Genomic DNA, 13,520 nt, shown 5'->3' with positions numbered 1-13,520 from the left:
CTTTTGACATGTTGTTTGCATTTTAGACTTTGTTTCATGATTTATAGTTAAAAGGCTTTGTTTTTTGTATTAAAATATGTACAACTGAAGTTTCCTAAAGGAATGTACTGGTAAAGATGGATCTTGGTCAGGGTCTTTCCTGTTGGCTCTCAGATGTAGTATGAGGGAAAATGTCCAAGAAATATTAAGTAATTGTGAATGGATTATGTGGAATCTTTAATAGAGTATTCTTACATGAATATCTAAATCAGCTTGGTTAAAACATTATTCACAAATCAAAAAATAACATGGTGCCTGTGGATGTCTTGGGAGGTAATGAGGGCGATCAAGAAAATATAATTTACTAAACACTCATGCTCAACATTTTATGAAGAAATGCAACATAAAATTTGATGTCCTTAAACGCTTAGCATGCATGAATACACATTGATACTCCTCAAAGGGTGATCTTTCTTATCTCAGACTGATCTTAACATCTGAGATCTAAGATGACTGAAACTTTGATGCCTGGGTTCTAATCCCTCAGGTGCTTCGGTGAAGAGTAGCTCTCCTTTAAGAAGGTGGATCCTTTGGCTTCCAAAGACATGGCATTTATTTTAAATGTGAAGTAATTAACACGCTCTGTAAAGTCTAGTGCTTTCTTGTAGTTAAAGCTCGCAGTAATGGAGAATAAAAATTACTTAGACAACTCCTAAAGCAGGCAGGAGCGTCGCCCCTGGCAGCCAGTGCAGCCAAGTGCTTCCGAGGGCAGAATGTGAGCGGTAGCCTAGTGAAGAGGGAGGAGAGCTGAAGACACCGTCGGAGTGTCGCCCGAGCCTCTGAGAGGGAAAGCAGCCCAGACAGGGGTTGGAAAGTCTGTCCAGTGTCGCTGGCATGCAGCTCTTGCTCCCTACATGATCTTGGAAGAATTACCTAGCTCTTACAAGATACAGCTCTGTATCTTGGTTTTGTTTGTTAGTTTTTGATTTTGTTTTGTTTTTATCTGCAGGTAAATGGTTACCCACCTTTTATGGCTGCCATTAGCAGTAACACCTTTAACCTGAGAAAGGGCTTTCAACACAAAGCGTCTGGAACATATAAATATTCAAGAAATAGGACCAGGCTTAGTTTTAAATACTTATTTGATTTTTTACATGGCTTCACAGAAATAACCAAGCCAGCCCATTCATGCAGGCTAGATAGTAGCCACCATGCCTCTCTTGCGTGGTGTGTTTCTTGAGTCAGCGCTGACCTGGAGAGAACAGTGGAAGGCACAGATCAGGCTCTGTGGTACAGGCCTAACATGCGTCTGCACTAGTGGCCCTGGTCACTGCCTCAATCTGTCCAATCCAATTGAGCTTTTAAAATGTACTTGGGGAGGGGAAAAGAAAAATCCCAGGGCCTATAGGATGTATCGTAAAATGATAAAAAGCAAAGCAAGAAAAAATATCAGCAAAATCATAGTAATAATGATAAAGTGTCTCCTGGTCAGAAGTAAGAACGCTGTCAGAGTGGGCGCTGCTGTCCAGTTGTGCACGGCATCTTCTCATCGGCCTGTGGACAGACAGATGCCACAGATGTGTACATTAAAAAACAAAAACAAAATGAACAGTATCTCAGTGGACTAAAGCTCTCCTGGCAAGCGCTGGGATCCTCTGTGGGCACTGGTTCAGGTTCTAGCTGTTTCCCTTCCCAGCTCCAGCTCTCTGCTTGTGACCTGGGAGAGCTGTGTAGGACGGCCCAAAGCTTTGGGACCCTGCACCCTCCTGGAGACCCAAAGAAGCTCCTGGCTTCAGATCGACTCAACTTCTGCTACTTAGAGCTATTTGCAGAGTGAATCAGTGGATGGAAGATCTTTTCCTCTTTCTTCTCTGTAAATTTGCCTTTCCAATAAAAATAAATCTTAAAAAAACAAGGAAAATTTTAACCAAATACTTGCATTGATTAAATAGTTAATTAACAAATAGTTGAATTTCTGGCAGTACATTCATTTCTACCTCTGAGTAAGGGTAATTTTTGAAATTTGTTAACCCATTCCAATTTTTTGAAACAGTTCACTAGTAGTAAAACATATATGCGTGTTCTGAAAATTATAATAGAATGCAGCTATGAAAATAAGAGGAATGCAGTCTTAATCATTCTTTTCTTATTTTTAGTTTAAAGCTAGCTGAAAGAGAGCCTGGTTTTCATCATGAATGCTAATAAAGATGAGAAACTGAAGTTCAGAAGTCAAGATTTCCACCTTTTTCACACTTTGGTGATGCTAAGCACGACCATGCTATTTGTGCCTGTCATTGGGACTTCTAAGCAGAATATTCCACGACTCAAGCTAACCTACAAAGGTAAGTATGTAAATGTGTTTAGATTGCTTACTGTAATTTCTGAATGTCCATTTTCATCAGTATACTTATTTTGAGTAGAAATGCATATTGATTTCTCTTCTGAGGAATGTTTATAGTGTTGGCATCCGTTAATGAAAATATTGTTATAGAGCACGAAGTCCAATTGATTTTTAGTAGGAGAATGGGTGCTGAAACTACTCAAGTACATTTTCAACCCAGTGTTTAAGAAGATGAATTTTGTCTGCAAGCTATAGCTGGTATTGTATTAAGACTAGTTAAGTTCCTAATGAAAGTTGTCTCAACTAATTTTACATAACTGCCTTCAGCTAGGGAATGACCATCCTTTCGCCCATTCCACAAACGTGTGCTATTGACTCATTGTGTGCCACGCTTTGGTCTGGGCCATGGACCAGCCCGTCTTTTTTTGCTTGTCATTGAAGACGAGTAGATACTAAGCAGATGAAGAAGTGCATGCCACTTCAAGCTGTGTGCAGGGTTGTGAAGATGACAAAGAAAGAGCATGAGAGGGACATACCCTACTTGAACTTTATCCAGCCTCAAGTTTCACATTTTAGTGAAAACCAAATATACCATTTTCATATTAAGAGATGTTGGATCCAAGACTGAGTAACTTGCTCCCTAAGCAGGAAGCTGTTGGCTGGTGCTCTTGCCACCTCATTGTGCCCTTGTGGGAAATGCTCCTTATGAAAGAACACAAACATCAAGATTTGAGAAAAATACCAGGTTTCTTTATTACATCTTTGTCATCTTATCCTTTTCAATGGGATGCAATGGTAGTAATTATTTTTTGCATCTCTGAAACTTATGTGTATGCACACTGAACAGAAAAAAACTTAACATCTTGTTTTAAATATTTTATGCTCCTTTATAACTTATCATTAACCAACTTATACAATGGCTGTTGATTTTTGTCAGAATTCATGGAGAAATGAATGGGGAGCTCTGTGCTTTTTCGCTCCCTCCAAATGCATATTTGTAAAGTGCAGTCTTCATCCCAAGTAGAGTTTCATCATACGTGTTCAGCGTGGCTCCCCCTGTGCCCTGTGTGTTGGCATGGTTCAGTGGTAGTGAAGGCAACAGGGAGTGATGAAGCAGTGAGGACAGTAGGTTCAGAAGCCTAACTGCCGATCTCTTCATTGATGATATTACTTGTGAAGTGTTTAGATTTTGATTTTCTGTTGATCACATGCCTTAATTTGTTTTTGTAATGTGTGTCAGTTCATACAAAGGACTTATAAAATATTGTTGGTAGAGTAAAAAATTCAGTAAGCCCTGGCAAATCGTATTTTGTGTGAAAATATGAACCAACGTTTTCATTATGTCAACAAATTTGAAAACATTTCACAATCCCAGCTTGGAAATGTGCTATGCTCTTTGAAATTGTTCCTGTACCTTCCCTGTGCATTTTCTGTTAAAGTTAAATTCCTTCAGGCATGAAGTGCTCATAGTTGGGGACTTATTGAGAACACTGTAGTATTTTTACTACTGTGGTGGTTGAGTATTCAGTCCTGGTCTTTGTGGTTGACCACTCTTTGCAGTTAAGAAGACCATTGTTGATCTTGATAAGAGCCTATGGTTTGTGTGAGTGGTAGAAGCCCTTAGGATAAGTTACAAGGAACCACGGAGTCATTCAGGATTTCATGCTGTGTGGTGGAATCTGGACATTTTTGGTGTAGGATCAATGGAGAAAAAGGTGTCCTGAAGAATTCTGTCAGTCTTGTAGCAAGAATTCCTACGTAATATACTTTTGCTTGTGGGGCATGTCGTTTTCGTTTGCTTTGGGGGAATGCACTCTGTTTGAATGGAATCCTGTGTTCCCCAGATGTGTCTTATGCTAAGCCGGGATTCTGGCAATTGGGCCTGTATCAGCGTAGGAGTTTGAGAATTAACGGGGTGATAGAGCATGGCTGTTGCTGAAGCATTGGTGTCTCATAGAAGTGTTGTGGGGTGCACCAGGGAATTTGGGGCATGGTGTGATGTGATGTGACTGATATTGTAGAAGATTTTTCTGATTTCTATTGACAATCTACTGAAAAGAGTTGAGAAAGACAAGGGACAGGGAACAACGTTGGCTTCAGTTGTAACAATCCAAGTGAGACAGGACTTATGGGCTGCACCTGTGTGGGAGACTCAGAAGAGGCTCCTGGCTCCTGGCTTCAGATTGGCTCAGCTCCGATGGTTGTGGCCATGTGGGGAGTGAATCAATTGACAGAAGATTTTCCGCTCCGTCTTTCTTCCTCTGTCTCTCCTCCTCTCTGTATATCTGCCTTTCCAATGAAATAAAAATAAATCAGTCTTAAAAAAATACAACTGAAGCCTGGATCTTAGTTTAGTGCTTTTCAGTTTGCTAAAAGTTACCTTTTAAAAACCATCTTTTAGTGATTTAAAAAAGCTGTTTACACTTGTATGTGCAGCACTCCTGCAAACCCTGGTCCGTGGAGGCTCAGAGTGGTGGTGCCCTCCTAGAGTTGAGGCAGGTAAAGGTCACTCTCATCCAAGGAAGTCATCGCGTGCTCCCTGCAGCATGACAGAGAGCTGGGCCAAGGACCCCTCCATGTGTCTTTGGTTATGAATAGTTGTTGAGGGAACTTTAAGAAGGACCAGTGTATAATGTTTTAATTGAAGAAGTCCTCGCATGGACCTTACAAAGTATGTAATTGGTTTACTGATCTGTAAATTACTGAGGAGAAAAATATTTTTTATGTGCAAATGCTTGTCTTATAACTTCAGCTACCTAAACGTTGACTCTAAATCCCTGAGTTTTATGAAGGATTTTTCACACTGAGAGCCTTTCGGCATTTATGTATACGTATACACTTAAGGTGGAGTTGTAAAGAGGGAGCAATAGCAGTGAACTTGGTAAGTTCAGTGGAAATCTAGGCAGAGCTCTTTACCCTAGTTTTCTAAGCAGCGCTAAATATCAAAATGTAAACTATGGCTGTAATTGGTGATGGGGTTTAGGTTTAAAAGGCCTCATGGGTTTTAGCTCTATCGCTGACACTGTGTACCATTGCAACAATTATATGTCTTTACTATTTCTGGGACCATTTTCTCATTTGGAAATTAGGTTCTTTCTGAAGATCAGATGAAGTAATAAACAGAAATCTCATAAGACGTTATATAGCTCAAGACAGATATTGTACTAGACTTCATAGAGATACAAATATTATTGAAACAAAATATAAAGAAAATGTAAGATCTTTCAGAAAGATACTTGGAATTCTATTGATGGATCCTCTTCTTGACATTTGCTTTCTGTGTTATAAAGCATGTCAGATGGATACACTTCCCCTGTTAGTATGTGGGAACGGAAACTGAGGAGGAAAAGTTTGGGTATCGTTGGTTTACACTAAACCAGTTGTTTATCGTTTCTAGCGTTGAAGCAATAAATTATGTAGGGATGTACAGATTTGACCAATTTAGAATTGTAAAGGAAAAAAATAAATTGTGTAAATTAAAGCATACTGTGATTTAAGAGTTTGAGAGGAACGCTACTGTGAGGAAGAAGGAAAGAATCCAGCTCTTTAATTCAGGCAAGCTGGGCTATTGGGACCACAGTGTAGTGTTCGCCTTTCCTATTCCAAGTGCAGCTCTACCAGCTGTAGTGTCAGCAGAACCTGGGAACTTGATGGAAATGCAGAATCTCAGGTCTGATCCGCAACTTGTAAATGACAGTCTGGGTTTTGACAAGGTTCCTAGCTGGTCTGAATGCAAGTGACATTTGAGTAGCAAAGCTCTGGGGAGTCTGATCCTTTCTCTCCCGCACACATGGGGACCACAACAGGAACTCTTCTCACCACAGAATATTGGATTCCCAGTTGGCCTCTCCAAATGGCATATTGGCATTTCTAAATTATTAATGAACCTATACTAAGCCCCAAGTCAGAATGAACCTAGATAAGCCAAGACAGACAAGAATCACTCAGAGAAATCGTTAATCAAGTGTTTATTAGAGTCACTGTGTGCAAGAAATGCTACTGAAATATAGTAGTGATTTTATTCTATCTGCAGTATCTTTATATCTTTTCATGGAATGAAAAAAGTACACAAAATTACTGCATTAAGATTAGTACCATAGTGTAAATAAAACCAATTGTTTCAAAAACTTTAGAGAAAATTGGATATGAAATTAACCTTGGGGCACTGGAGGAGCTTAACATTTTTGAATGAAGTTGTAGTTGGTATTGGAAGATTTTGATCATGAGATTGACCTGTTTTAATTGAACTTCGGGGGAACATGGAATAGGCAATATCATGTGGCAAGGGTTGGTGGTGGGGGGAGGCACCAGAGCAAGGTGATTTATGAGTTAATAGTGAGTTAGAGAGCTAGTGAATGGATCTTAGCCTGGCTAGCAAGACAAGTACATTATTTGAGGAGGAAGAAAATGCCTGACAGACTCTTTAAGGCTTTACATGCCTCTGAATGTAAGTGTAATGGAAATGAAATAGGCCTGGAGCAGAGATTGAAACTGGGCAGAGAAGTGTAAGACAATAAGGAAGAGAAACTAAAAATGGTTACTGATGTTGAGCTTGGTCATTGTCACTGAAGTTGTTAACTTTAGGATGAGATGATTGGGAGAAATGAAAGCATCTACTAGGTTTTTGGAATTCAAAAGTGGGAGTTAGCAGAGACATTGCAATTGTGGGTGTTTATTTTGGAGTCATCAGCAGAAAACTAACTTTATGAGAAAAACCATCCGTGAGAGATGAAGTGTAAATGGAAAATATGAATTCATTCTTGCACACCGTAAATGCTGCCTGAACTTCAGGAGGAGGATATTCTATGGTGGTATTTTTCATTCTCTTTCTTGTGAATATTTCTGTAAATTCTGATGAAGATCTTCTTCACACCCATACCAGGAATGTACTTTCTGTGCAAGAGGCTAGCAGGGCGCCTTTGCAGTAGACAACAGAGAGAGAACAAAGTCTTTCATATGATTGACATCTGTATGTTCTGGATGCAAAGCCAAACTGAAATATTTCTGAATCTGTGGAAACTAAACCTCAGATCAAATGGCACAATAAATGCCTAGCATAATAAATGGAAAATAAAAATAAGCAAAGAGTATTCCAGAAAAGTATTTTAAATTTCATGATAGGGAGAGTGAAAGCATGATTTGACCAACTTCCAGGAAAAACAGACGACACTTTCAGAGGCTCAGAGTACAGATGTTCTGAGACACGCCAGCTGTGGCCAAGGCTCACATGTGCCTCTGAAGGGGTTTTGATAGCATCAATTGCCTTTGAGTAGCATACATTAATTTTAAAAATTATTGTCATAATTTTAATTATATTCATAAAGCTTTGCTCTCTATACAGTGATCTTGAGGACTTATTTGCTCTCATCTTACTGTTTAGGGTCAATAGTGGATCTTGTTTTAAGCTATAACATTCCTCAAAGCATATTTACAGAGATGGAAGTTCTTCTATCTGTTAAAATCACTCCGCAACAGGCAGTGGTGGCCATAGCTTGACCAGTCCCAAACCCAAAACCCTGGACTCTCTTGGGAGTCTCCCACATGGATGTAGGGACCCAAAGACTTGCGCCATTTTTCAGTGGCTTTCCTAGGTAGTTTGGCAGGGAGCTGGATCCGAAGCGGAACAGCAAGGACTTGAACCCATGCCATGTGGTATACCTACATCTTATGTGAAAACTTAACCTACTGCACTACCATGCTGGTATCTACATTCTGAAATTTTAATAAGTTCAATTCTCAAACGTGATTGACACAAATCAGTGTCATCATATATTTGTGGTATAATGTTTCTGTTTTAAACATTCTTTGACATTTGAAAATGGAGAAATTCCAAGTGCCTTGAAGGGGTTTAAGAAGTGAGCATTGTAATGTATGTCAGGTTATGGCACAGTAGCCTAAAACACCTTCATCAGCAGCATTAGCACATGTCAAAATGCAAGGTCAACTTCCAACTGCTCTGCTTGTGATCCGGCTCCCTGCTCACACAGCTGGGAAAGAAGCAAAGAGTTGCGCCCCTGACACCCACGTGGAACATCGGGATGGAGGTCTGCTCCAGCTCTGACCATTGTGGCCACTGGGGAGTAAACCAGTAAATGGAAAAGCACTTTGTCTGTGCCTTTCTTTTTGCAACTCTGATTTTCCAAGAAATAAAATATATTCTTAAAAAAAAAAAGGAGAAGTGCGGCAGTGCTGTACAGTACCATCATAACAAAGAATAGTCACCAAAGCAAGGTAGTCTTAGATGATTCTGTTGGCTGCTTCTAAGGAAGTTAGCTGTTTTACGACATTACTCTTTAGGAAATGTTTGAGTCGTTTCTAGTGTTAACCTTCTCAGTAGGTCAAAAAAAAAACAAAATCAAAAAGAGCAAAACTTTTGAGAGTTTAAAAAGCAACGCTTTATGAAAGCATGAGTTTTTAAAGGACTTGCACATTTTGAATCTTACATGTGATCAATTATTTAAACAACTATTATTGAAAATAGCCAAATAGAATAAATATGCGATTTGACTATGTGAATATGAATGGAAGAATGAAGGTATAATATTCCCGTTCTCCTCCTCTGTATCCTTGTCCTGGAAAGAACATGGATCCAATGGCTTCATCCACTTTGTTCTAGTCTGTGTTTTCTTATTCTGTCAACTGAAGTCGACAGTAGACTCTTTAAATTCCATTGCAGAAGAGCAAACAGGAGGCTCTTCTTACTGTGCTGATTGGCACTTCGTTAGAACAGGGTGTTTTCACCTGGGAAAGCACACAGATCTCTTGGATGGCATTACAGAGAGGCCGTGGGGCTTGGGTGCTACTCAATCCTTGCAGTGCCCTAGTGATGTCATTGCCATTTCCCTAAGGAAGAAGAGGGGTGGGCGGTTGGGGCAGGAACGATTGCTGACTGTTTTGCGATTCCACCAAAAGGTGAGTGGGTTTGGATCAAGTTCTTTCTTTAATGGGAAACTTTCTCATCTCAGATCGGAATTTGACTTTCTGTAAAGCAGATTTTCTTTTAGTCTATGAATCTATGCTTCCAGTACCTTGATTTTATTATTAAAGCAATTTTTTCCAGTTAAGTGTTGTTCTTTGATAGGCTTAGGGAGCCGTTTTTATGTTTTTCTAAAGAGCTGTGTAGTGTTCTAGGAAACTAAAAGCTCCACCCAGTTCAGGATCTGTGGCAATACATGCAGGTTTCAGGGTTGTACAGGCCAGCAGAGCCAGTAACTTGAAACACTGACAGGAGGCCAGTGATGCTGGAAGAAGTCTCTCAGGCCTCCCTTTATTATGCCATATGCTAATGAGTCTGATTAGACCAGGTGCCACTAACCTCAAGCCCATTTCCTGCAGGTGCTCAGTTTAACGAATGCTAATCAACTCCTTAGTCCACAACACAGGGTATGGATTTTTGTTCATTGAACAGTCAGAATCTGAGGAAGTCTGTGTTGCTCAATCTGAAATTTATTAAATTCCACATGAATAACCAACCACTCCCTTCCTTTCTGGGTTGAAGAGGAAGAATGTAGAGCATCAGGTCAAATGTTCTCTCAGGCTAAATGAACAATTGTATACATGGGCATTAAAAAGGAGAGACGGAAATCCCTTTGAGAGCAAGTGTTTATTTCAGATGAGCAGTGACCTTGTCCTTAGCCATCCCATCGAGCATCCCTGTATCTCTGGCCAGGGTGAGGAGGCTTGCCGCTCAGCCCTGCCTCTGCGAGGGGTCTGGTTAGGTGAGGCCCACGCCAGCACGGTGCACCTCGTGGGTTTGATCACGTGTGAGCCACTGGGATGATGGGGCAGACCTCCTTTGGCTCTGCTTATCCTGTCATTGTGTTCTTCCCAAGGTTAGAGAGATCTGCCTGCAGGACCAGAGCAGCAACGCTGGAAATTCATTTTTGACTGTTTTCAGTTTCATTCATATTAAACATGAGGTTCTGATGCCATAGAGTTCACTTGATTTGTTGAAACATACATAGAAATGACAAGGTGAAGGTTATATGTTATTAGGTTTCCTGAAGGAACTATGATAATTATTTTCTCATTTTACTGCTGAAGTTACATAATAGTTTACTACTATACATACTGTTGTCCTTTGTCATGAGGACTTATTTTTTTTTTTAATTTAATTTTTTGAAAGAGAAACAAAGAGAGCTCCCATCTGCTGTTTTGCTTCCTAGTGGCTGTGTAAAAGCCAGGGCTGCCGCAGGCAAGACCTCTAAATGGGAATCCAGCTCAGGTTTCCCATGTGAATGGCAGGAACCCAAGTACTTAATACTTCATGGCTGCCTCCCAGGGTTTGCATTGGAAGAAATCTAGAGTCAGGAATGGCAGGTGGATATGAACTCAGGAACTCCAATGTGGAACCCATGCATCCTACCAGTGGCTTAAATGTTAGGTCAAAACACCTGCCCCACAAGTGCATTTTCCGTTTTTTTGTTATGGATGAGTATGTCTTCTTCGTGGTGTACTATGAGTTCTGTGAGGTGTGTGTCAGATTTAGTCTGTCTTCCCGTTGCTCACCAGTGGTTTATTGGTTATGGCTCAAAAATGGTTTTCCATGGAAATCTGTCGTAACAGTGATGTCCTTATTTGAACAAGAGAACAACACAAGTAATAATATCTTTATTTACTGGGGAAAAATCAGATTATAGATTTTTCCAAAAGTGTGAATTTGAGTGTCTTGTGATCTTAAACTAAGAACAAGGCAATGGAATAGCAATCAGCTAACGACACAATGAAAAGAAGTGATCATAGCAGAATCGTTCAAAATTTAGGTCCATAGAAGAAAGAAGTCGTTTAGGACCTGGAGGCAGGGTGAGGCACAGAGCAGTCCTCCTGCAAATGGCATATGTAGAACATGGCATTCCCTTCCACCCATAAGGAAAAAACTCAGCATTCCTGCCATGCAAAAGCCTTAAACAGTGCCTGACATTGTCGTTCTAGGAGAGAGAGAGAGAAGAGAAAGTTTTGGAGATAGCACCAGCAGAACCAGCATCCATTCTGATTCCGGGGAATCTATTGATGTTAGCTGTTAAGATACAGGCTGTGGAGAGGAGAATTTTTATCCTGGGGTTTTGCTTGATGATCCTTGCAGGAAAAAAATAACCTTGTTTGGCTTGGCAGGAATGCAAAAAAGATAAGCTGCTTGGGGAAGAGGGAACCTGTTCCAACCCCTGGCCCAAGATCTTTTCCTCATGTGTGCGTCAGCCTGAGAAATGTTCATGTGTAATGCTGAAGTCCAGTTATTTAGTTTGGCTACCAAAGGACTGGTGAAACATGCTTTAATCATTTTGATGCTAGCAATGTCACAAGGCAACATTAAATCTTTTGGAAATGATAATACTCCAGGTTAGTCAATATTTTTGCAGCTGTTTTTTCTTGCTAACTTTGTTTGAAACCAAACCAAATAGAACTTACTCTGGTGAAGGAAGCAGCAAGACTGTCAGTTGTGTATTTGTTTTCTCCACCCTACAAGCAGGGATGAATAAAGGGAACTCAGAGTTCTTGAGAATCTCCCTCTTCTTGTTAGCGTTACCCCGGCTTAGGGACTCACGGTGGTTAAGAAACTTCTGCATAGCTTGCATTTGTACTGATGTCACAGTCACGTTTACTTTTTTAATGCTCAGTTAGGTGTTTGTCAATTTCCAATAGCATTTTTTTTTAAGTGATGTCCGTTCACCAGAGTAGTAACTAACCTGTCCAGCCTGACGTCTTCCACCTGGATTACCTGAACACTGCCTTAGTTTACCGTTTCATGTCGCCTTGCCCCCACCTGCGTAGCTCCGGCATACTAAATCCCATCAATTCCATGGATCTGTGTTAGGCATGCAGGTTATCTCAGACTCTGATATACTGGAAATCACTGTGTCTTCTTTTTCGTTTTTTCTCTTGACCTGAAACTTCTCTGAAAGAAAGTTTGCTTTAGAAAAATTAGAAGCTATGCTGTAAGGTGTATGGCACTGTTTGATGCATACTTTTAATATATATGTAATAATTTTGTCAATTTAAAAATATTGCTATAGATATGTGTCTCCAGCTATAATTTTAGAATATGAGCACAAGATTGTGTAGTAGTTTACATTTAATTGTTCTTGGATTTCTTTGTTTTAGATTCAGTTTGACATCTCTTAGCCATACCTAAATCTTGTATATGAAAGTGTACATATCCACTGTATATATTTCTAAGTGAGTCTATGTTTATTCTGAATTGCATATACCTAACTGGGAACGTTCATGCTGTGTGTGTGTGTGTGTGTGTGTGTTTACAAAAGAGGAGAGTATGTATATGGAAGCTAGTAAATGTTTTTTCTATTAACGGTGTCTTTCATTTGTTCTTTTCCTGTACACAGACTTGTTGCTCTCAAATAGCTGTATTCCTTTTCTGGGTTCAGCAGAAAGATTAGATTTCCAAACGGTTCTGCTGGATGAGGAGAGGGGCCGTTTGATCCTGGGAGCCAAGGACCACATTTTCCTGCTCAGTCTCATCGACTTAAACAAAAACTTTAAGAAGGTCAGTTTGTTCTTTATTTGATTTCTGTTGTTTCATCTGTATTCTCCCACTTTAATATTAAATCACTCGATGTGAAATGCAGTGTAAATTAAAGAACGTATTAAGAGAAGCTGTTATCCCTGATGCACATTTTGGGTTATTATGACTTGAAAGTACACATGGATGTTTTTTCTGTAAGAGAATGAAATGCAAATTACCAAATTTATACTAGTTGTACAGGAGGTGCACAATTTAGGGATTGAGAAATGGCAGGTGAATTTCTCCTTAAGAATGACCATTTATATCCATAGCAATTGTCATAAAATTAAATGTGTATTAACCTTTAATGAACAAATAAGGATGCTTGGAACTCATCGTGTGACCTTGGTAGTATTTACAACCATGTCTTCCCCACACTTTTATCTTATATCTGAGTAGGTTTTCCTTATGGCAGGGATTAGTAAGACCTGAACTGTAAGTTTGTTAAATAAATACCTAAAAGAACATATACACTCGTTTTTTAAATTTAGAAAAACACGTTATATACCACATTTTCAAGCAGCAGTGTGAAAAGAAGGAGAATATGAACTTGATGTTGAGGCATAGCAAGTAAAATGGTGCCATGTGATACCTACAGACCCAGTTTCCTGTTGATGGATTCAGGAGGGGAGTGACACCCACCTGGGAGACCAGAGGAGGCTCCTTGCTCCTGTTCCCTTGCGT

At 39.9% G+C, this 13,520-nt stretch overlaps 1 protein-coding gene across 1 annotated transcript in view; it reads left to right on the top strand.

The window, feature by feature from the left end:
• Positions 1–2,170: 2,170 nt before the first annotated feature.
• The window catches only part of SEMA3D (semaphorin 3D), a 96,440-nt gene continuing 85,090 nt past the window's right edge, over positions 2,171–13,520 (top strand). Inside the window, exons 1-2 of the mRNA XM_040964931.1 lie at positions 2,171–2,321; positions 12,658–12,818. Of these exons, the coding sequence (XP_040820865.1) occupies positions 2,171–2,321; positions 12,658–12,818 (312 nt within the window). The remainder of the gene's footprint in view (positions 2,322–12,657; positions 12,819–13,520) is intronic.

Source organism: Ochotona curzoniae, unplaced genomic scaffold, assembly GCF_017591425.1.
Source record: "Ochotona curzoniae isolate NIBS_2020 unplaced genomic scaffold, NIBS_Ocur_1.0 scaffold_3835, whole genome shotgun sequence".
Classification (NCBI taxonomy): Eukaryota; Metazoa; Chordata; class Mammalia; order Lagomorpha; family Ochotonidae; genus Ochotona; species Ochotona curzoniae.
Note: the sequence above shows the minus strand (reverse complement) of the source record. Positions and strands in the feature narration are given on the sequence as shown.